Source organism: Lepisma saccharinum, chromosome 11 (assembly GCF_977018435.1).
Source record: "Lepisma saccharinum chromosome 11, izLepSacc3.1, whole genome shotgun sequence".
Classification (NCBI taxonomy): Eukaryota; Metazoa; Arthropoda; class Insecta; order Zygentoma; family Lepismatidae; genus Lepisma; species Lepisma saccharinum.
This window is the reverse complement of record NC_139239.1, coordinates 21,013,938-21,036,995: the sequence shown is the minus strand read 5'-3', so window position 1 is coordinate 21,036,995 and position 23,058 is coordinate 21,013,938. Positions and strand designations below refer to the sequence as shown.

Genomic DNA, 23,058 nt, shown 5'->3' with positions numbered 1-23,058 from the left:
GGGGAGGAGCTCCATCCTGCTGGAAAAACGTTGGGTATGAACCGTCCTCCAACAAAACCGACGGAAAAATCTCCTCATCCAACAGTCGTTGGTAGTGGTCGGCGTTCAGCGTGCCGAAGATGAAAATGGGCCAATGTTCATCGTGCCAAAAATACCACACCATACCATAACCTTCTCGGAACCAACGATACGCGATGCATCAATCCAGTGTGGGTTGTTGTCACTCCAGTAACGGTGGTTTTGTTTGTTCACTTCTCCGTTTACGTAAAAAAAGTGCCTCATCGGAGAACAACACTTGCAAGGGGAGATTTTGGTTGGTCTCCAGTTTCTCCGTCGCCCATTCGGCAAACTGTACCCGACGATCAGGATCGCCCTCTGTCAGATACTGGTGCATCTGAATTTTGCATGGATGCCCTTGTTAACGACAAGTATCATCCGTATGGACGTTCAGCTAACTCCAGATTCAAGGGCGATACGTCTGGTTCTACGTTGGGGGCTTTTGGAGAAGGATGCGAGGGCAGCGACAGTGGTTGCCTCATCTGTTGAAGTTTTCAGGCAACCACTGAGTGCTTTATCGGCCACTGATCCCGTCTTTTGGAATCTGCTGATGAGTTTGGCCACAACATTGTGGAAAATGTGCTCCATATTGTGGTGTAATGCATTAAACTCTGCAGCCACCACACGCGAGCTCCGATTTCCACACATGAGGATGATCCCCACACGTTCTACGGTCATCAGAACCATTATTCAGTCGGTGATATCTGCATAGATAAAACAGGCCATAATTAGGAAGAGGGTCACGATATGACAAAACGGTTTGCGGCATTGAACTCCTGACGAAAAAACAATTGGAAATGATATGCCACATGCCTATGGTTCCATTTAAGAAACCTAAGTTGCGTTCAAGATGGCAGATTCCAAGATGGCGCCCAGGGTGGTCACATGTGTCCTTGGGTTTGCCCCTTCCCCCAAACATCATATGTAGCCAAAGTGGAGCTCCAACACACCAGCCTTTCAGATGACAATGCTGTCACCTGACTTTTGGCCCACCCTGTATTACTCTTTGCTATATAAATGCTTGTGGCTATTTTAAAAATGCCTGACCAGGTTGCATTGGTGGCCAAGCAAATTGAATGGTTGGCTCATGGTCTCACCTCTGTAGGTTAGATTTGAATCCTGGCTTGGGTGGGCTTTTTCAGGATTTTTCTGAGATAAATCCCAAACCAGTTTATTGAGCAGAAGAAGTTAATTGAATTATTAAAAATTTGGAGAAAAATATGAAAACTCCTTTACACTTTCTGCAGCCTTGCTAGGTATTTCTATTGTTGCTACAGATAATTCTGTTTGCCATGGGCCAAACATTTATTCTTTTCTTTTTACAACAGGAACAAGAAGAAAGACTTCAAGGAATTCAAGAAGAAAGACAAAGGAAGCAAGAAGAAAAAGCAGCAAAAGGTGCAGCAGTGGAAGAAAGAAGAAGGCTTTTGGAAGCTGAGAGACAAGTAAGTTCTTATAGCGATAAATTATATTTTCATTAGCTGAAATGCTATTTTATTTTTCTGTGTTTATGCAGTTATGGTTTAACATATATATAGGCAACAGTTAATTGGTCAAAGTACAAAATAAAAAAAAAATCAATATTATTTTTCTGGGTTTGAGTCCAGGCATAAGCATTAGAGTTTCTTTTAGCTTCAGCAACTTAATTTTTTCCTTATTCTTTCTCATCATTGATTACCTGAAGAGACTGGAAAGTCCTGTATAATAAGGGAAAAAACAACTTTTGGCATATTATCACATGTATGCAATCATACAGTTATAAACTTTCTGTGACTGATAACTAGGTTTGATGCCTTAGAAGCCAAATACCAACAAAGAGCCAAGTCCTGTTTTGAATACTGATCTGAACAGTTTGAATTGGTAAAGGTCATCATCATGAAGTATCATGTTTAAAAAAATAGACTTTCATTTCAGAACATTTTAGATTCATTTAGTAAAGAAGCTAATATTCAAGTTTGCAGGACTTATAACAGAAACTGAAGTCTGTTGCTTCAGGGCAATTCCACAAGAAATAGGACATTGGACATTAAAAATTACAGTAATTTTCTGGAAAATACTTAAAATTGTATACATCTATAATGTCTTAAGTTTTCAGTTCAGATACTTACTGATTTGACCTACTTCCTCCCATGTGACCCAGGAGACCATCTTTGAGGTACATGTGCACATATTGTTAATCAGCATTATTGCAGGTTGTTTTAGTAATGCAGTATTTTAGAGGCTTAATTTATATCACAGACTGAAAATAAGTATGATCTTCCTTTTGCTGTAGAGAGCATAATCATATCACATCATGGGGCTGAAAATAAATGTTTTGGAAAAGGTACAATCTTTCACAGACTTTTTTTTTTTCATTTGGTTTTGGGTGCTCGGACAAGAACTGGTATATTCAGCATCATAGGCTGTTGGCACAATATTAAGTACTGATAAGATATAAACTAGTCTTATTTGAAATCATTTGTAACTACTCTAAACAAATATAATTTACCATGATAATTTAAAGCTAACCCCTATACATTGTAAAATGTTGTGAAGTCTTATGGGGGTGATGTAAAGGTAGGACTCCACACAATCTCAGCCATTTGTACAGGTGATGTGATCAGCACCACACTGTGCCCACCTTTACCCTCCCAGGTACCCATAGCTGGAAAAATTCCGACCTGAAATTTCCTACCCCAGGAATTGATAATAGAAGCTCTTTTTTATATTTGTTAAGTTTTGAAGATCCACTGCCTTTATGGTCCTTTTTTTGGACAGATTACAACACGATGTGCCACAATTTGATAAAATATGTAATGAACATTCCACCAATAATTCAAGTTAATATTCAAGGAACTTATACAGTGTTTTAAAAGCCCTGCAGGATTCAAGAAACTTATAACTTTTAAAATAATAGGTTGATTACAACGAAATATTGTTTGTTACACAGAGGAAACTTCAAAATTAATGTTGGACGTGGTTTGGTTCATTGCCAGATCTCCAGCTGGACACCATTCACGTCCAAACACACTTGCAATCTTAGTTTGAATCCAAGAATTGCATTCTGACTGTGCTGGTCACATCATGTATCTTAAATGAACTTCAGGTCGTCAAGATCTGTCGGTTCTTGACATGTCCCCACAGCCAGTAATCGCAATGTGTAAGGTCTGGTGATCTTGCGGGCCAAGCTGTGTGGTTCTGTGCAGCCAATCTATCTCTCCCCAAATTGACCATCAAGAAACTCGCAAACTTGATTGGAATAGTGTGGGGGGCACACCATCTTGCTGGAAGTGGACCTCATTGATGGTGCCTAATCTCTGAAGTTCTGGGACAAGGAATGTCTGTAACATGTTCAGGTAGCTGGTCCCATTCACCGTTACCTCCTCGAAGAAGAATGGACCATGGAAACTGCGCACTACACATAGTCGTGGTGCTATTCACTTTTCCCGAAACACGGAACATGGCCTCATCAGAGAAAAGAATGAGAGAATCACCACCATCACCGTTTAATTGGCTTTAATTCACAAAATTCCTTCCTCATCTCCAGTCCTCATTCTGTCAGAGGGTCTCTTCTACAAATCTCAACTTGTAGGGCCTGTCTTTTACTTTCTTGTGTAACGTAGACATCGCCATTCCCAGTTCCAAAGATCTTCGTTTAAGTCGTTTGAGATTTCATTGGACTCTGTTGCATGCCTGCCTGCACTGCATCCACCAGATTGTCACTCGTTACCTCCCATTACATGCCAAATCTGCTGTGCTTTCCACAGCCTTAATCTTTTCATACCATCTCTGGATACTTATCTGCTGGATAATTTTTTTCCAAACATTGTTTGTGGAGGCACATAGTGGTTTGGATCCCACTTTAAACTGGAGGTCCAGTCCCAGTTTGCCTTACTGTGCACAAAGTGGACTTAAACACCAAACAATCAATCAATCAATCAAACCAAACATTGTTTGGAACCCTCTCTGCACCAAAACACAAGATTTTAACTCGGCAAGTCATAACATGCACTGAGCTTTTTCCTGCATCAATGTCATCTTGGAATCACAATGATTTTCCTCTGTGTAAAAAAAATGATATTTCGTTGTAATAAACCTATTACTTTATAGATTTATTTTATTTATGAAAGAATAATTTCTGTTGCTTTAAAGTTATAGCTTATTAGAATCCTGCAGGACTTTTAAAACACACTGTATTTGGTTTGGTCCTGTTGTAGTTTTGCAATAACTGGCATCATTGAAAACATCTTCTGACAAAGTAAACCCTCTCCTGGCTGAGTTTTTACGAGTCAAATAATCATAATTAATAAGTTCAAACAAAGAATATGGAAGAAATACTTCCTTCATTGTACATCAATTGTGTTTTACCATATTACAGTGCATCATGAATATAATTTCCTTTGATATTTTAAGGCAAGGCTTGAAAAAATGCAAGAAAGAAGAAGAAAGAAGGAGGAAAGGATAGGAAGAGAGCAACAAGAAAAGGAGAAGGAGAGGCAGGAACTGGCAAGAGAGAAAGCAAGGTATGTACTAATGTGCTCAGTTTAGTCCTTTTTTAAAGTTAAGAAAAATATACCTAACTGTGATACCATCTTCCAATACCACACATATATGCCATCTTCAACTTCATCTGTGGCTCATTCTCTGTGTGAGAACAAACAAGAGATCAGTGTAAAGCATCAAAATGTCCATGAGATAGGAGCCCTCACGTTTAAGACAACATTATTGCTGTTTTATGATGATTATAATTGCATGGAATTATATGAGGAAACCACTGGTTATTCAGGAGAAACCATAATCCAAAATCTGAATCCAAATCTCTCCTTGTGATTCAGTTGCTATTTGTGACCTTGTTACCTCATGTAATTGAGAGTACACAAATCATAAATTATGCCTGGGATCCCCGAGTTTGAATCCCAGCTTAGGCTTGGGTGTTCTTTGTGAGTGTCCCTTCATCAATTCATCATATCACTCATCCTCATCTTCGTGATTAGCCAAACGTGGCAAAAAATCAAAGTAAAATAAACCAGATCAATAAATAAACAGATCATAACTTCTCTAGTTGAGTTAGTAAATTTGTAATCCTTTAGATAAGGCATAACTTACACCACATGCCATCATTTCACTAAGTAGCTGATAAGAGTACTGCATGGGAGCACTTGCTCGATCATACTCGTTCGAGTATCCCACACTTGAGTGTGATACGCTCGATTGTATCAAGAATAAAGAATAAACTTCCTATGCTTCCCATGTAAAATTTGCGAACACCATTATGTCACAAAATGTAGTGTGCAGAGACAACTGCTAGTTGTAGTGAAAACTAGTTCGTTGTCATGGCAACCTATATGCCAATCCGATCCATACGTACATATCCTACTTCAATTGTGACAGTTGAAGGCCTACCCGTGCAATAACTCGCCAGTTCTCATCCTCGATATTTTCTAAAAAAAGTTTGGATATTTCTCGTAACTTTAATTGCATATCTACAAGCACAATAGGAGTTAATTGAACAATGGTAATTTTTTAAGCACCCTTTTTTTTTTCTTCAGTCACATACGATTTGCTGTGTTTGAGCTAAGAGAAAGGACGGAAGTGGTTTGGTGGATCTCCCTCAAAAGCAGAACATCGGAAGTAACAGAAAGCAAAAAAAGTGACTAAAATGAAGCTCAGCACAGACAACAGATAGGAAACTGTCCATCTCCATGTTCTTTGGTTCTGTTTTACGCAATGTATCATTTGCCTTGGACCTGTAATTCAGAATATACTAGATGGGATTCAGAAACAATAAAAAATTATGTTGATGTTTGGAAATTCAGTGGGTATTTATAACTAAGCCACTGAAAACACTCTTTTTCTGTTTTTACTGAATTTACATTGAACTTGACAAACATTACTTGCAGGTAAAGAGCCAACAGCCTGTAAAACTCTATTTAGTATTCTAAAATATACATGCAGTGACATTCTTTAGAGGGTGTTGTGTTGTGGGGCAGAAATTATGAGATGATTATGTTTGCATGGTTCACATGGGAGCAATGAAAGGAAGTACAGGATGTTTGATTTACATATTGCTTGGTGGCCCCTCTCTGTAAAAAAAAAAAAAATAAATAAATATAATGACCTAGCAAGTGCAAGATAATCATGTCATAAGAGAAGTGTAGTGTTGCACAATAATATATTATGCACTGCTCAGAAAACCATATTCTACTAATGTAAGAGACCATGCAATACCTGAACTGTGGTAGCATCTCCTTCTGGATAACCTCAACACTAAGCATACATAGACGCTATGGGATTTTATTCACTCTTTATAAGTACTGAAATACACAGAAACATAACTCCCCCAAAGTATTATGACGAGAGTTCGTCATAATGTCTTTGTGAAATGATATAACGATGTTCACGTAAATTGTATGTGCTATATTTATCTCATTGTACAGATTTTTGAAGAGCTTTCATGTCCAAGCAGTTTGCGTGACTACCGGTAGATGTCTTTAGCATATAGACTGCGACCTGTAAGGACTGAAAGTTTCATGTAAATCATGAGAGTGGCAGCTGGTTAGGGGGGGAGAGGGGAACGAGAGCGGTGGCAAGTAGGTCAATGGTGGCCTGATGCGAGTGAAATATGCAGACGCAACTTTTTGCATAATTAAAGGAACTTTGCTTCGTCCTGTGAACTACAAACGTTCGGCCTGACTGATACTTCCGGTGAGAAGTATCAGTTGCCAAGAATCAAGGAAACAGGACTTCATCACCGAGTATTGGAATAAAAGGTGAAACTGGGTTTCTGACTACCATGCTTGGTGTCCTATATAATCGTTTTCTGTGTGGCAGAAGGTTGCCGCAAAGCACCTTGGAATATTGCGGAGAGTTGCAAGTTCAGTACCGCCACTTGTTACTCATCTCTCGAGTGATTTTGAGCAAGTTTCGTTGTTGCCAGCAGAAGTAAAGCTGCAGAATAGGATAGTGAAAACACAAAATGGGCGACGCCGCCATATTGGAAATAATGTGAATTTCTGGTGTTCTGATCGAAATAACGTTGCTTCCCGAGTGTCACGAGAGCACTTATTGTGATAAACGAGTTATAAAATGTATGGATTGTTTTACATTACAAATAATTAATGTGAGAAACAAAAAGGTTGCTTCTGTGCGACCGTATGTTCATGCGACACAGATTGAAAGGTACTTGAGTTTTGTAACCTAGCACAGGCAAGGGAATTTGCAGCTGTGCAGTGATGCTTATTCGGATTTGGAAGTTGATCAATTTATAACTCAGTTTATATCTCAGTTTGAACATGTAAATATTCATAAAAGTTATTTATTCCTGTAAATCATAATAACAACAGAGCAAGTAGTTTGGTAAAGCAAGTGTAATGTCACTTTGGAAATATGTCCTTTATGGCATTTGAAAGGAAAGTTTTCGCAAACAATTGTATACCATATATTACAAATATGAGTGCTGTGTTATTGACCTAAATAGTATTGCATTTTAATTGGAGCAAGAAATCTAATGGTGCACCATAAGGTTAAATTATTGACAACAGAAAGCAATTGCACATAATATTAAATTCATTTCTAATTCATTCTAATTGAAATAAAATAACAACAGGGTTCAAATGGAGGGGAAAATTCGAAAACATTTGCCATGGTGTCAGCCAAAGGTTCAGCCAAGCCTCGAGGTATATTTTTACTCACAACTTTTTTTTTTTTCACTTGAACTTCCACCAGAGTAATACATGTGTATGTTTCTTATTCCATTATAGGGATAGGGAGGAAAGACTTTCAGCACTCCATGCTGCCCAGTTAGCAACTCAAGAGGAACTTCAGAAGAAGATCCAGCAAAAGCAAGAAGAATCTGCTCGCAGGCACGAGGAGAACATGGAGCACATACGGCAACGAGCATTGGAGCTGAGTATTCTTAGATGCTCAATTGATGATGATGCTCCGCGCCTTGTTCCATATGAAACCAAGAAGTTGTGCACACTGTGTAATGTTCTGGTAAGTGCCAATTTTCTTAAACATACATATGCTATTGTGACAAAAAGATAACTAGCTTCAGTGAGTCAGTCAGATTGGTATCTACAAAATGTCTATGTAGGTCAGTTGTTCTTTGAAATGTAGAAATAAGACCAATTAATCAACAAACATTGATGATCAGCTAATAATGGTATATCAGTTCATGGCTAAAATTGTGACAAAGGTTACTGATCGGCTACCTCAGTAAATAGTAGGGATTGGACAGATTAACCTTTAGCTGCAGAATGGTTGAAATTTCGACTACGACATGTGAACCCCTTAACCCTGAATAGTCGATATTTCAACCAACAGTGTGTGGCAGCAATTAATGTGTAATTTCTTAAAAACTACACAAAACCTTTTTTACCTTTTTACCTTTTTTTGATCTTTAGTATACATATGAAGGTATGACATACTTGAATTTCAAAACAATATATCCATTTTTACTACTATTAACAAGCGAAGTTTGAAGAAGTCCGTTGTTTCCCTTCGTTTTGCTTTGTTACCACCATATTATTAAAGTGGCTATAACTTGTAAACTACTGCATCTTTTTGAAAAAAGTAAATTATGCATGCAAGAATGAGTTAAAAGTAACATTTTAAGCATCCGACAATTAAGGATTCAGAGGGGATGCTGGGGAAAAGGCCTGATTGTCGAAATTTGCCCAGACCACTTGTTAGCACATGGCAGCAATTAATGCGCCATTTCTTGAAAACTATACACTATATTTTGGTTCTGTCTTTTTTGTTCATTAGTTTTCGACTAGAGGTATGATATACTCAAATTACAAAGCAATACATCCATTGTTACTATTATTAAAAAGTGCTGTTTGAAAAACCCCTTTGTTTCCCTTTTGTTACTATGGGATAAATTGAAGATAAAGGCCGTAACTGTTCAACCATTGCATCTTTTTGAACAATTTAAATTCTAAATGTAAGAATGAGTAAAAAGCCACATTTTAAGTAACATCCGACAATTAAGGGTCTAGGGGGCTGAAGTGGGGGCAAAGGCCCAAAGTTCGAAATTTTCCATAATTACACAAAATTTCCGAACCCCGTAATTTCAAGTTTTTTTTATTTTTTATTTTTATTTTTTTTAAGTTGTGACAGGTGCATGACATGCTCATAGAGTAGGATTTTGTGATGCTTCCATCCAAATTTGGTACATCAAGTGTCCATAGGGCCGAATCTAGAAATGAAATTCCAGACATTGTCCCGAAGCTGGCAACACTTATATAATGTTATTTTTTTACTCAAGAAGTATCAGTCTGATTTCAACGAAACTTTGCACGGTTGTAGGAATGTACCACCGCTACATACTACATTTTTCATTCACTTTGGTCTTTTTAGGGGGCACAGGATTTTAAAAAAATCTACTTTCTTCTTCTTAATTTAACACTAATAATTGGGAGGTGCAATGTCTAAATTTTACCGCCACTAAGAGCCCTGTCTTTAAGAAAGAAGGCAAGAAAAAAAAACGCATCTGTCTACGTCAATTAGTTCTTGAGATATGACCTTTTTTGTAATTCGCAGCAAGTTTGAAAAGCATGCTTGATAATGCTCCAGCGTGAACGAGGATTCAGGCGTGCGAGAGGTCCAGTGACTAAAGGTTAATTGCCACTCTGTTGGTATGCCAATGTATATATTGATGTATATTGATCTATCAGTTGAATTCCTCCAAAATCTTGCCACATTCTAATTTGTTATGAAGGCAGTGGCGTGGCGTGACGTTTTCAAAAGTGTTACCGGCTATCAGTACGACAATTATGCCTGCTAGAAGTTATCCCCCCCCGGTAAAGAAAACATGTCTTCGAGCTAGATATTTGTTCATTTCGTTCTTGTTTTGGAATCAGCACAGTGCTTTAGCCACAAACACTCCTAGAAAGAACTACCACTCATGAGACAGTTACCACGAAAATCCAATGAATAGTGGTAGACCCTTGTCAATTCTTCATCTGTTTCTTTGCAATGAGGTGCGAAGGGGAAGAAGAACCACCACACTTTTCTCGGGTCAGTTTGACGTTTGTGTGGTGAGCACTGAGCAGACAACAGAACTCCGCTCCTTTGTGTAAGGGAAGCCCAGCTGCTGCGAACTTAGTATTTTGGAGCAAGGTTTGTCCAAATCACGAATCACACCAAGGAACTATATTTTCGTCTATTACCTAACTGGTTTCAGTTGTAGCTAAATCCAGCCTTGGCTCTGCAGTCTACCTCTAGTTGCTTCACAGAAATTGTATTCCTATTTTAGGCAGGATTTAGTTCTTTTCTTCCAATCCGATGTGACAACACTGGCTGATCTGGTAGGTCTGAACGGCAACAGGGCCCCTTAACAGGCATATGAGTAACCCCGTAGCACACTATGCCCCAAAGTCCTTCTCCGCTCTTGCCTTGCATTGGCGCCCTCTTCTTCCTTGTTGCCTCTTGAGGGTAGCGGAACGGCCTCCCTCTTCGCTTCTGTCGGCTGCAGAAGAAATGTCCTAGGCAATATCTACTCGACGGCAACGTATTTAACAATGTTGTCATTTTATTGAAACAACTTTTTAATTCTTTACATTTTGCTGTTTCCTGCGGTAACACCGGCTACTTGGATACCTCTGTATGAAGCTATAATTGTTATCCTCTTGTTTTGCTAAGTAAGTTTCAAAATAGGCTGTGTATGTTCCAACACAAAACCTATTTGCATCACTTGGTTATGTACATTAATTAAAAAAAGTGAATGAACAATTCCCTGCCTTCATATGGCATTTGTAATTTTGTGTTGGATCCATAAAATACCGGTTATTACATCGGTATTAAATTTTATAAAATACTGGCAAAAATTTCATATCAGTCTATGTTTAATAAATAAAGCATGGACTAAATTGGAATTTATACACATAACCAAAAGTTAATTTATTCAATATAAAAGAATGAAAACTCATGGAAGCAATAACAAAATTGTGAACTAATTAGAAAATGTTTCTAGAAATTGGTAAAATTTATTGTAAAAAATAGTATAAATATGATTAAACACTTGTTTTTTTTAAAATTTATAACTAACTAACTAACTAACTCTCTAGCCTTCTTAAAACCGAAGGTTCATGGCTGCAGCAACACAGGCCTTCCATCTTTCCCTATCTTGAGCAAGATCTATATACTCTTTTCCACCCCTACCGATTTCCCTTAGGTCCATCTCAACGTTGTCCCTCCATCTTCGTCTTGGCCTTCCTACAGGTCTCTTACCATCAGGTTTCCTAACAAGAATCCTGTAAACTACTCTTTCCTTCCTGTAAACTACTCTTTCCTCTCCCATTCGTGCCACATGGCCTGCTCACCTAAGTCTTCTTGATTTAATTATTCTAATAATATCTGGACATGAATACAAATTATGTAGTTCTAAATTATGTAACCACCTCCACTCACCTGTCTCCTCATCCCTTTTAGGTCCAAATATTTTCCTAAGGATCTTATTTTCAAATACTCTCAATTTATGTTCCTCTTTCAATGTAAGGGACCAAGTTTCACATCCATATAATACTACAGGCAAAATTACTGTTTTGTATATTTTAACTTTTAGTTTCTTAGATATTAAACGAGAAGACAAAAGTTTATGAAGAGAGAAGTAACATGCATTTCCTGAATTAAGCCTACTTTTTATTTCCTCTTTAATATAATTTTCATTTGTTAATATTACTCCTAAGTATTTGAATTTGGAAACTGGTTCAAACGAGTTGTTATCAATAATTAGATTTTGATTATTACCTAACACTTGGTTTCGGCCTGTAAGCATATATTTAGTTTTCTCTTTGTTAACTTCCAAACCTATCTCTTTAGCAGTTTTGAAAAATATTTTAGCATTATTGTTAATTGTATTCACATCATCCCCCAGTAAGTCTACATCATCTGCATATGCTAACAACTGAGTCACACCATTTAATTTTTAAATTTATAGCCTGTTTTATTTATTTTAATTTCTTAGTTCAGTACCTTGATGATCACGGGCTGATACTTAGATACACTTAAAATAATGTGTTTAAATTAATATCCATGTGCCAGAAATTTAAGTTAAACAAGTGTAAAAGTTCCACACAAATAGATTGATTCACATATTGATATACATGTACTGATTAAGGAGTGAATATATTGTTACGATACCTGTGCATTGTTAAGAAATTGTAAAAATACACAGATACAATGATATACCAGCATTAGCAGATATTGATAAAATACAGATTAATACTCATATTGTGATCTCTAAATACACATTTACTTTTTCTGCCACTACACTCAATAATCTATTTAAATTCATAGTATGAATACCGTTAAAATTCACATGTTGCATAATAATTAGCAAAAAATCTGTGTTACTTACAAAATATATATTATTTATTGCCTATCAATTTTGCTGACTTGCAGGTACCATTCACGTAAAGGCAGTTTTTTGAATTGTTAATGAATAGACTAAGCCCAAACAGCCTAATGTTTACTACTTCACTTTTTCTGTTGATTCAGTAGTTCTTTTTTAAATATTGACTTTACATTACATTATTTATCTTTATATTATGTATTTATTTTTATTTTTTTTATATTATTATTTTTTAGATTGGATCAGAAGTTTACTTGTTGAGTCACTTGCGAGGAAAGAAGCACCAAGAAGCTATTAAAAGTCAACATGATGGCAAAGATCCTTCAATAGAAGAACTTGAGTCTTACAATATTAAACATATTATAGATGCCCCAGCTGACAAAATAGACCCGAAAATAGCTTTGGATAAAGAAAGGCAGAAGGCTTTAAAGAAACGATGTAAAAAAATTAGATTGAGGATGTCTGTAAGGTGCGTATTGACTTGATTTATTTAATTACATTAGGTTAAAGTAATAATATTCATATTGTGATTTCTAAATACACATTTACTTTTTTCTGCCACTAGACTCGATAAACTATTTAAATTATTTTACATTTTCCTGCATTACACGTCGATTTTTCTGTTCCCAGTACAGCAAAATATTGGTCCTGGAATATATTTCTGGCGCAGGCTCATTCAGATCTTACTTTAAACTGGAAGTTGTTACCCTGCCCGCATGTCAGGGCAACAGTGTTTTTTTTCCTTATTGAAATATTTATTAATATGTTAATTAATTAGGTAATTATGTGTATAAAAATATGTATATGTGATAAGTGTATCTCAATTTATTATGCATTTTTAGGTTCGTATATATTCCATGTATAAAACACTAGCTCTTTGTTCTTCGTGTTTCGAACGTTCAAGGAAAAGGCAGGCAGTTTAGCTGTTAAAGATTAAAAATTTTGAAACAAGGGCCGTTGGCAACAGACGCCAACCAAACATATATAAACTCCCAGATGAGAGTGGGGGAGGTCGGCTGTTGGAACTGAGACATGGAAGGGAGAGGCTAGGACCGGAGGACAGTTCTCCCGAAATGGATGCTGTAAGAGATTGAATTGCCGGGCAAGCTAGTGCCTTGGTGTCCAATTTACAGGTAAAAAGGTAGTTTGTACTGGATGTTATTTTGAAGTAATTACGGTGCACTGGGCAGCCTTGTGCTTTGTCACCGTGGAGGTTGAGAAATGTACACGTCGGGCGACCTCATGCCTGTTAAGACGTTCCTTGGAGTAACGTGAGTCTACCTTGTGACAAGCGTACTCCCGATGTAATTCATGCGATGTAAAGCATCCAGTTACAAACCATAGAGATTTCCAACATCAAAATTAGAGTCTTTGCCCGATTTTTAGAGAATACGACTTGTACCGGGTGGGGCAAATAAAAGTGGCCCGGAGAACGAAGTTCCATGGTACAAAGAAATACAGCAGAGGAAAGGAAATACGGTACTAACCTGACTATAGCAGATGTTGAAAATGACCACCATTCATCTCGACGAATGGCAGCAAGAGTAAGCAGTACCAAAACTTATCTCCAGATGGCATTAGTAGTCTCTGTATAAAACGAGTAGGATCGGCAAATTCGCAACCGGTTCAGAGCGTAGTGGGGCTGTGTCAGTGTGAGTGGAGCAGTGCAAAGGGGAAGATGGTACTCACAGTGGAGCAGAGGGTGTTTGTTGTGGAAAGTTACGTGCAAACAAAGTCGTGGAAACAGTGTGGTCAGTTGTTTGCTGAGAAGTTTAATGGTGTCAAAGTGCCAACGAAGAGTGCCATGAAACGTCTAGTCCTAAAATGGCATCAGACAGGATCTGTTGTGAACAGACTAGTAACAAAGTCTAGCCTAGCACAGTCACCTTGCAATCAAGGGATCCTGGGTTATATCCCCGATGGAGGCACATAGTGGTTCGGATCTCACTTTACACTGTAGGTCCAGTCCCAATTAGCCATACTATGTATAAAGTGGACTTAAAACACCAATTCAATCAATGTATGTAAGTCCAGCCAAACAAATGTCACAACAGTGTGTTGTATACTTTCTCTTGATTTTACATTTTCCACATTTTAAGATTTATAGCTCGGATTCCTGATAAACCTATAATTGAAGTTCATTAATTTTATCCAATCATCGCTCATCCTTATTGTTATGATTAGCTAAAACTGGAAGAAGAGTGATGCTAAAATAGAAAAATACAAATACAAGGTTCGAGTTACATAGGATGTTAGTGAACCTAGCCAGTTTTTATGTCTTGTTTTGTGAGCTGTAACCAGCTTCTTTTCAAGTACAAGGCTCATTCAATATATAACCGGAAATATGTTGTAACAAATATTTATTACAAGCACCAAAATAACTACAGTACTATGTTTCAACATAGTCCCCCTAGTTCAATGCACCTATGCCAGCGCTTGATAAGGGCACTGATTCCACCGGAAAAAAAATATTTTGGACACGTGCGTAACCACTTATGAACTGCTGACTGGAGTTCATCATAATTCTGGAACCTTAATCCACTTAGTGCATCTTTCAGTGGGCCAAAGGTGTGGAAATCGGAAGGTGCGAGATCAGGCGAATATGGTAAGCACTCAAACTTTAGGTCCTCAATGGTAGGCAATGTGACATTGGCAGTGCGAGGTCTCGCATTGTCATGGAGCAAAATCAACCAGTGGTCACCAGACCACGTCGTCTCTGCAGAATAGCTGGTTTCAGTTTTTTGTGCAAATGGTTGGAGTAGGTGGTACTGCTTACATTATGACCTCTGGGCATGTAATGTTCAAGAATTGGCCCCTTGTGGCCCCAAAAATAAAGTTAACATGACCTTTCTGGCACTCCGTTGGGTACGCACCTTCTTCGGTCTGGGAAACGAAGGATGTCGCCATTCCATTGTTGTCCTCTTACGTTCTGGTTCATAGAAATGAACCTACTTTCATCTCCAGTGACGATACGATGAAGACATGCCTCACCGTCAGCTTCATAACAGCGAAAGAGCTCCCTGCACTCATCAACACGTCTCTCCTTCATTTCCGGTGTCAAACTTTTCGGAACCCACCTAGCACATACTTTCCTGAACTCAGTATTTCATGACTGATATGGTGGGCTGATCCTACACTTATTTCCATCTGGGAAGCAATTTCACTGACAGTAAGATGCCGGTTCTCCTGTATCAAGTCCTCCACTTGAGCAATGTTGCTTTCTGTGACTGCAGTGACAGAGCGACCTGCACCTGGAGAATCTTCAACACTGGTTATGCCCTGTTTGAACTTCTTCATCCCATTCGTACACTTGTGATCGACTCATACAGTTGTTGCCGTACTGAACTGTCATACGGCGATGAATTTATATTTTTTTCACACCTTCACTCAACAAAAATTTCATGACACTTTGCTGCTCCAGGGTGCCGCCATCTTGTAGAACTGTTTCCCAGCGTCCCGTGCGGGAGGCAGGCGTGCCAGCCCCAGCTATGAATAGCTTACAGATGCCTTCACAAAATAACAAACATATAACAATCATGGTCATATTTTAAATTTTTATACTACTTTTCGGGTTATTTATTGAATGCACCTTGTAGATCCTATGTGATCATCAAACTGGGTCAGCACTAGGGTGGGTCGAAAAAACAGATTTTTTGAGTATCGAATTCTAATAGGGTTCAAAAGTTGCTTATTTGCATGTAATCAACGGAAAAGTATTGCAAGAATCATACGTTGGATCTTCAGTTCGCACAAAGGGCCTAAAGTTTGGAAAACATGACAAAAAACACCAAATTTTACCTTTACGCCAAATTATACAGGTAACATTTTTTGGCTTTTAATAGCATCTAAGTACTTCATTTTAGTTGCCTGATGAGAAAAAAATTATATTTAAAAACCATGTGCTACATTTTGAGTTTGTGCAAAAGGCCTAAAATTTTAGAATTTAAGTGAAAAATTGTTTTTTTTTACCATTTTACAGACAGATGCACTGTGGTATTTTAAATTATAAAAGGCCATCTTTTTTAATAATTCGTTAATGTGGGTGCTTTTGTACATTCTATTTTTATAAGAGTACATCATTTTGCCACTCTTCACCAATTTCACAATTTTTTTTAGGAAATGACCCAGAACTCACCACAATGAGGTGGCTGCAATTCGTGTTCCACCCACACCCTACTCAACCATCCAATCAAGTAGGGTGTGTTCAATTATGTTGATTTACTCAAGGACGTTGTCTTAAATTCAGTGTTTTGATCAAATTTTGGCATTGTGGATCTTAAGAGCAAAGTTGATCTAATCTAGCCATCTCTGTTTTCGTGTCTACACACTTTTTCTGTAGACTTTGTGACAAGTTTGACGCATCTTTCAACAGCTTGAGTATGGCATGGAAAATTTAAGAAATCAAACTCAGGCAGAGTTTTGTCTTGCAGAACTGACGAAATAGTCTCTGTTGTCAAGCTTTCCATCATTGGAGGGGCGACAGCTTACATTTTGTCCAGTATATCAGCTCAATGTAGTCCGTGACATCAAAATTTATTGAGTGAGTCGTAAAAGTTCTAATATACTTCCCCTTCGGATTTTGAGTTCTTGCCTTTAGTACCCTCCTGTAACCCAACTCTCGCATGTGTTGTCTCATCCACCATCATAGCCAACAACATGTTCTCTGGGTGACAGAAGAACGCGTTTCTCTCAATCAAAGGATCGATGATTCTTTTAATGTCGTTTGGCAAATGTCTTTTGTTTGAACAACCTTAAAAATATGTTTAGGACCATATTTCACTGACTGATATCTCTTAATGTCGAACCAGACAGAAGCATATGTCTTCACAATGTAGTTTACAAGCATCTTGAGTTCGTTTGTAGGACTTGTTTGGGAAATGAACAACCGTAAGACCCATTTTGCACATGTCAGCCAGAAGGTACTGTTGGTCTTTACTAATATCAGTTTTATATACATTGATTTAATCTAATTGAATTGCTTCGAAATTTATAAAAATTATTTTTCGCAATCAGGCAGTTGTTTGCAGATTTTCCCAGAGAATGGCAGGGCTCCCGGCATCTCTCCGTTCAAGTATTCAAATAAATGCCTGAATGGTAGCTCGTTGAAGTGAAGTAAGCAAATGAACCACTATGAGACTCAGTACGCTGTCTCAAAGATTATTCGTCTAAAGATTATAATGTGAAATTTTTTACATTATCATCGCAACTAGTTTGCAAACACGAAATATGTGATTCCACGATTGTGATAGTGTTCAACTAGTTCTTGTTTGGTGCAAAGTGAATTTAAGTGGTTTTACGTGAAAAATAAGAAATATGGAGCAAATATTGGCTGAATTGCGAGCTATCTCGAAGTCACAAGAGGAACTTAAACAGGAGTTAGGACAAGTGAAAGCAGAATTTAAGAGTGATCTAAAGAATCTAGAACAAAATATAAGAGCTGATCTGAACATCCGACTGAATGTCATGCAGAAAGATGTGTCCCTATACAGGCAAGAATGCATTTCTAGGAATGAGAAGGTTAGGAGTGAAACCCAGAAAGTTGACATGGAAGTGAGAAAATTGATAGAAGAAAAGGATGAATTGCGTCAGGAACTGGTGGTTGTGAAAAACAAACTTTTTGAACTGGAAGAAAGAATACAAAACAATCAAGCCAAGACTGTATGGTGTCACCGTCAAGTACAAGTACCAGAGTCTGTCAAAAAGAAGCCTGCATTTTCACCTGTAGATCACCAGGAATCTACTGAAGAGCCATCAGAAGCTGAAGAATGGTTTAATTTTATTGCTGGTAAATCCCATACAAGTGAAAATATTCCCATCGAAACTAGTGAATTACAAAATGGTAATGTTTCCCATGAGGTAGAACATTTAGTGGGTATTGTGAACAATACAGTGTTGCCCGTTTTGTCAGGTGTAGCTCAACAAGTTAAAGTTCTACAGAATTCAACTACTACCATGCTACACAGGTTTCGGGAAAGTGATTCAGATAGTTCACCCAGCACAATTAGCTGTCATTCATCTGGGCTTAAGAGTAGAAGAAAGAATAGGTCTAGGAAAAAGTCTCCCTTAGTAAATGTGAATAATAATGATAGTGTAACAACACTTTTCCCTAATGGAACAAGTAAGAGTGTTTCTAGGTGCAAAGAAAATCAAGTTTCCTCACATGTTACTAAAAGAAATTTCTTGAAGTCAGATCAATTAAATAGGTTTCCGAAATTCTCTGGAGTTTCTAGTGAACTAATCCCATCTGAATTCTTAGATGATGTCGAAGAGAATTTCGAGTTATTTCAAATAGCAGAAACAGATTTTATGACTTATGTACCAACGCTGCTAACAAAAGATGCTAAGCAATGGTATAAGATCTCAAAGCAAAAATTTTCAGATTACCAATCTTTCAAAATTCAGTTTCTGAATCATTATCAAAATTCTAATTGGAAAACAACGATGCTCACCAAAATCTTGAATTCCCAGTATCAAAAGTCTGTTCATGGGTCACTGCTAACATTTTTCATGGACCAATGGAAAATTTTGCAGATTGTTCAACCTACCACTGACGAATCACAAAGGCTAGCTCAAATTGCTACTTTGATGCCTTTCAAAATCAAGGAAATTTTCATAATGAAACCTGTTACCGAGCTGAGTGAAGCCATCACGGTAATAGAAAATTCCGAAGCCCTTAGCAAAACTTCATTACGTGAAAGGCCACAGGCAGTATTTAACAGTAGAACTAAAAACTTTGATGATAATAATAGAAACGTAGCAGTTATTCAAACTAAATGTACCGATCAGTCTAAAGACAGAGGTGACAAACTCAAGTGCGAGGTTGTTGATCATTCCAGCACACAGCGTAACTCAAAAAGAAATGTAATCACCAATGCTAATAAGTCTACTTTTTCGGGAAACGAGTAAGTCGCTCATGTCGAGAGGGAGGTGTCATGAGTGTACCTGCTAATCCTCCTTTGCAACAACCCAACTCTAGTAATCTTAATCACACACACAAAAAGAATTATAATTCAGTCAAAACAAATACCGAAGCACAGGTCATTGAACCCTTGTACAATAATGTCCATTTGCTAGGTGATTCCATGATGATCCGCGTAGCAGAAACCTTGGCAAACTACACTGTTTCATATGATTCACTAGGTAAACGGAACATAGGGTTATGTACTAGCGGCCAAACTATTTCCAACCTATCTCAAAAGATCTGTCCAGATACCAAAGTTGGTAATAAAGTGATGTTGCTTATTGGCACCAATGATTTTTTGAGATATACAGAGCTACACAAAATGAAAAGTGACCTCAAAGGTTTAATACACAAGTTATTACCTTTAACGAATCAGTTAATATTACTCACATTACCACCAATCCCAAAGTTATTAACTGCTGACAATCCTGATTTGTGGAGTAAGTGGAGTCAGTGGAATAATTTTCTAATGGAGTTAGGGAATGATGAGAATCTCATTGTAGTGAATATTAGTGATCTGTTTTTGAATGCAGATTCTAGTATAAAACTAGATCTATTTGAAAAACACTTAGGAAATCCAAGGAATGGCCGAATTGATTTAATTCATTGGTCAAAGTCTGGGATGAATGTAGTTTTTGATTTCTTGAAACAAAAAGGTCTGTTCAATGATGTCAATCAAAATGAAATCACAGTCCAGGCAGACATACACCAGTTTAACTCGTTAAACTAGTTACGAGCTCATGTCAAAAAGCAGGTGATGTGAGTGATGCGATAAATCCTGCTATTCATTTTATAAACTTAAGTGAATGTGATGAAATAGATTGCAGTGCAGAAATAAAAAATTGTAAGCAACCCATAAATACTAATAGCAAGCGTAAACCTTCTGCTCACATAAAAGTAAGAATAAACAATAAGGAATATACTTCTTTACTCGATAGTGGCGCTGAGGTCAGTGTTCTCTCGGAAATCCTGTGGAAGTCTATTTGTACTCGGGCTTCTAAACCACGGCTATTGCCGGTTACGGGAATTAAATTAGTTGACTATACCGGGAAAAGGAAAGACAAACTAATAGGTTCCACTCATTTGAACGTTGAAATTTGTGGACTTTCCTTTTACATTAAATTCCTGGTAGTCAGACATTTAAAAGTAGACATTATTCTCGGTTTAGATGTCCTATACAATATTGATAGCACTTTAGACTTTGTCCAGCGAGGCTTACTCTTGGAATCAAACGAAGGAATCAAATTCTCCAAATTTATCGCTGTCTCAAATGAAAGTTGTCCGGAAGAAGAGTTAGATTTCAGACCTTCTGTATCTAACATATCCCCACGGTCATCCTCTCATCCTTCTGATGAAGACTTGTGGAGAAGGGTTAAAGAGTGTGAACATTTAAATGAGTCACAAAGGATAGCTTTATTTCAGTTGTTAAAACAATATAAAACATTGTTTTCTGAATTACCAGGTCTCTGTAACAAGTATACACACACAATAGAACTGGATACTTCCACACCAATAGTTAACAAAAACTATCCAATACCATTAGCATATAGGGATGAAGTTGGCAGGCAAATAGAACAAATGTTCAACTTAGGCATTATTGAATATTCTGAATCAGAGTACCTATGTCCTCTCCTAGTTGTAGTCAAGCCCGGAGGAGGCATTCGTCTCTGCTTAGATCAAAGAAATATCAACAAACATGTCAAGCTTGAGCAATTACATCCTATGAACATAAATGAACTCTTAATGAGTTTCCATGGATGTCAATGTTTGTCCTCCCTAGATTTGGTTAATGCTTTCTGGCAGGTCCCCTTACACCCCAAAGCAAGAAAGTATACTGCTTTCAGTTTTCAGGGAAAACTTTACCAGTTCACAAGGGTAGTGTTCGGATCAATCAATGGAACGTCTGCTTTCATTAATGCTCTGACACGAACCTTGGAAGGTACGGAATCTTTTACAGTATGTTATGTAGACGACGTAATTGTCAAAAGCACGTCTTTCGAACAACATCTTTTTCACTTAAGACTTATTTTTGACAAGTTACAAGATGCCAACATGACACTGAGACTGGACAAATGTAGGTTTTGTCAAGTCAAGGTGGAATTTTTAGGGCATTCTATCAGTGCACAGGGTTATGAGAAATCTCCCAAGTATGTTCAAGCCATAAAAGACTTACCTGTCCCTTGCAATATCAAGCAACTGCAGAAAGTCTTGGGAAGTTTCAATTGGCTATCAAAATATGTTAAAGATTATGCCATCATGGCACATCCCTTGTACCAGTTATTGAAGAAAGGCAAAAAGTGGGAATGGGATGAAAGTGCACAATGCTCCTTTGAGTTGTTGAAACAGTCCATTATTGCAGAAACAATGCTTTACCATCCAGATTTGAACAAACTATTCTTTGTTCAAACTGATGGATCAAATATAGGCATTGCAGGATATTGTTTTCAACTGGTAGACAACAACATGCGTCCGATTGGATTCGTGTCAAGGATTTTGAAACCTTTTGAGAAATCATATACGTCCACTGAAGTAGAAGTGTTAGCAATACTCTTTACACTGGACAAATTTAAATCATTATTGTTAGGTAGAAAATTTACTGTTATCACAGATCATAAATCCCTCACGTGGCTAGAATCTGCACACACTTGGAACAATAGGCTGACTATACCCCGCGACAGGTTAAGTTTGCAGCAGGTTTTATGTATCAATCCACTCTAGAGCAGCACTCAGCATCCCCATGGCAGTCTCACCTTAACCGCTGAGCTGTTCATATCACAGACAGTGAGAAAATCCGCAGTATTGCAGCGGAACTATTTCCTGCGCGCACGTTTGGGTCTATATATGCGAAAAGTTGCTGCAAGGTTAACCTGTCGCGGGGGTTTATTCAAATACAACAGTACTCATTCCATGTCAAGTATTGTAGAGGTAAAGAAAACCTCTTGGCAGACCTGTTGAGCCGATCTTTTAATGACCATAATAATGAACTCATATTCATGAATAACTTTGAGTATCTTGATGAGTCATTAATATGTGATAAAAACAATTTTGTTAATGAACAAAATAGTGATCCGTATTGCAGTGGTGTTAAATCTGTTCTCGCTGGTTGTGAAAGTTCACAACAGAGCAGACATCGAAACTGGAAAAATATATACCTTATTCACAATGATCTACTTACAATCAAAGATTTTCACAATCCAAACCGGATAAGAATATGCGTGCCTCAATCATTAGTAAATCTTGTACTGCACAAGTATCATGATGAAGGTGGTCATTTTGGTACAGACAAGACACTCGGTAAAATTTACCAAATATTTTACTGGCCTCATATGAAAAGTGACACAAAATCTTACATCACTGATTGTGAAATTTGCATGAAAAATAAACCAGATAAACATCCTCCTAAGTATCTGGAAATCATGCACAAACCCTCAAAACCAGGTGAAATATTATTTATTGATTTACAAGGTCCATTCATACGTTCTTCCAAAGGTGAAAAATATTTTCTAACAATATTAGATTCTGCTAGCCGTTATCTTGTGGCATATCCTATTGGCAATAGTACAGCTTCCATCGTAACTAGAAAACTAACACATTCTTACTTCATCCATTTGGGAATACCAACAATAATTATATGTGACAATGGTCCACAATTTCGTGCAGAACATTTTACAAAAGGTATGAATTCTCTCAATGTAAAAATATT

General features: G+C 37.5%; 1 protein-coding gene across 4 annotated transcripts in view; it reads left to right on the top strand.

Moving 5' to 3' along the window:
- The window catches only part of ssp3 (SCAPER domain-containing protein short spindle 3), a 212,984-nt gene that overhangs the window by 51,081 nt on the left and 138,845 nt on the right, over positions 1–23,058 (top strand). For all 4 annotated transcript variants that reach the window (XM_083130793.1, XM_083130792.1, XM_083130790.1 and 1 more), the window contains 4 exons: positions 1,386–1,502; positions 4,450–4,559; positions 7,797–8,031; positions 12,631–12,863. In XM_083130793.1, the coding sequence (XP_082986919.1) occupies positions 1,386–1,502; positions 4,450–4,559; positions 7,797–8,031; positions 12,631–12,863 (695 nt within the window). The remainder of the gene's footprint in view (positions 1–1,385; positions 1,503–4,449; positions 4,560–7,796; positions 8,032–12,630; positions 12,864–23,058) is intronic.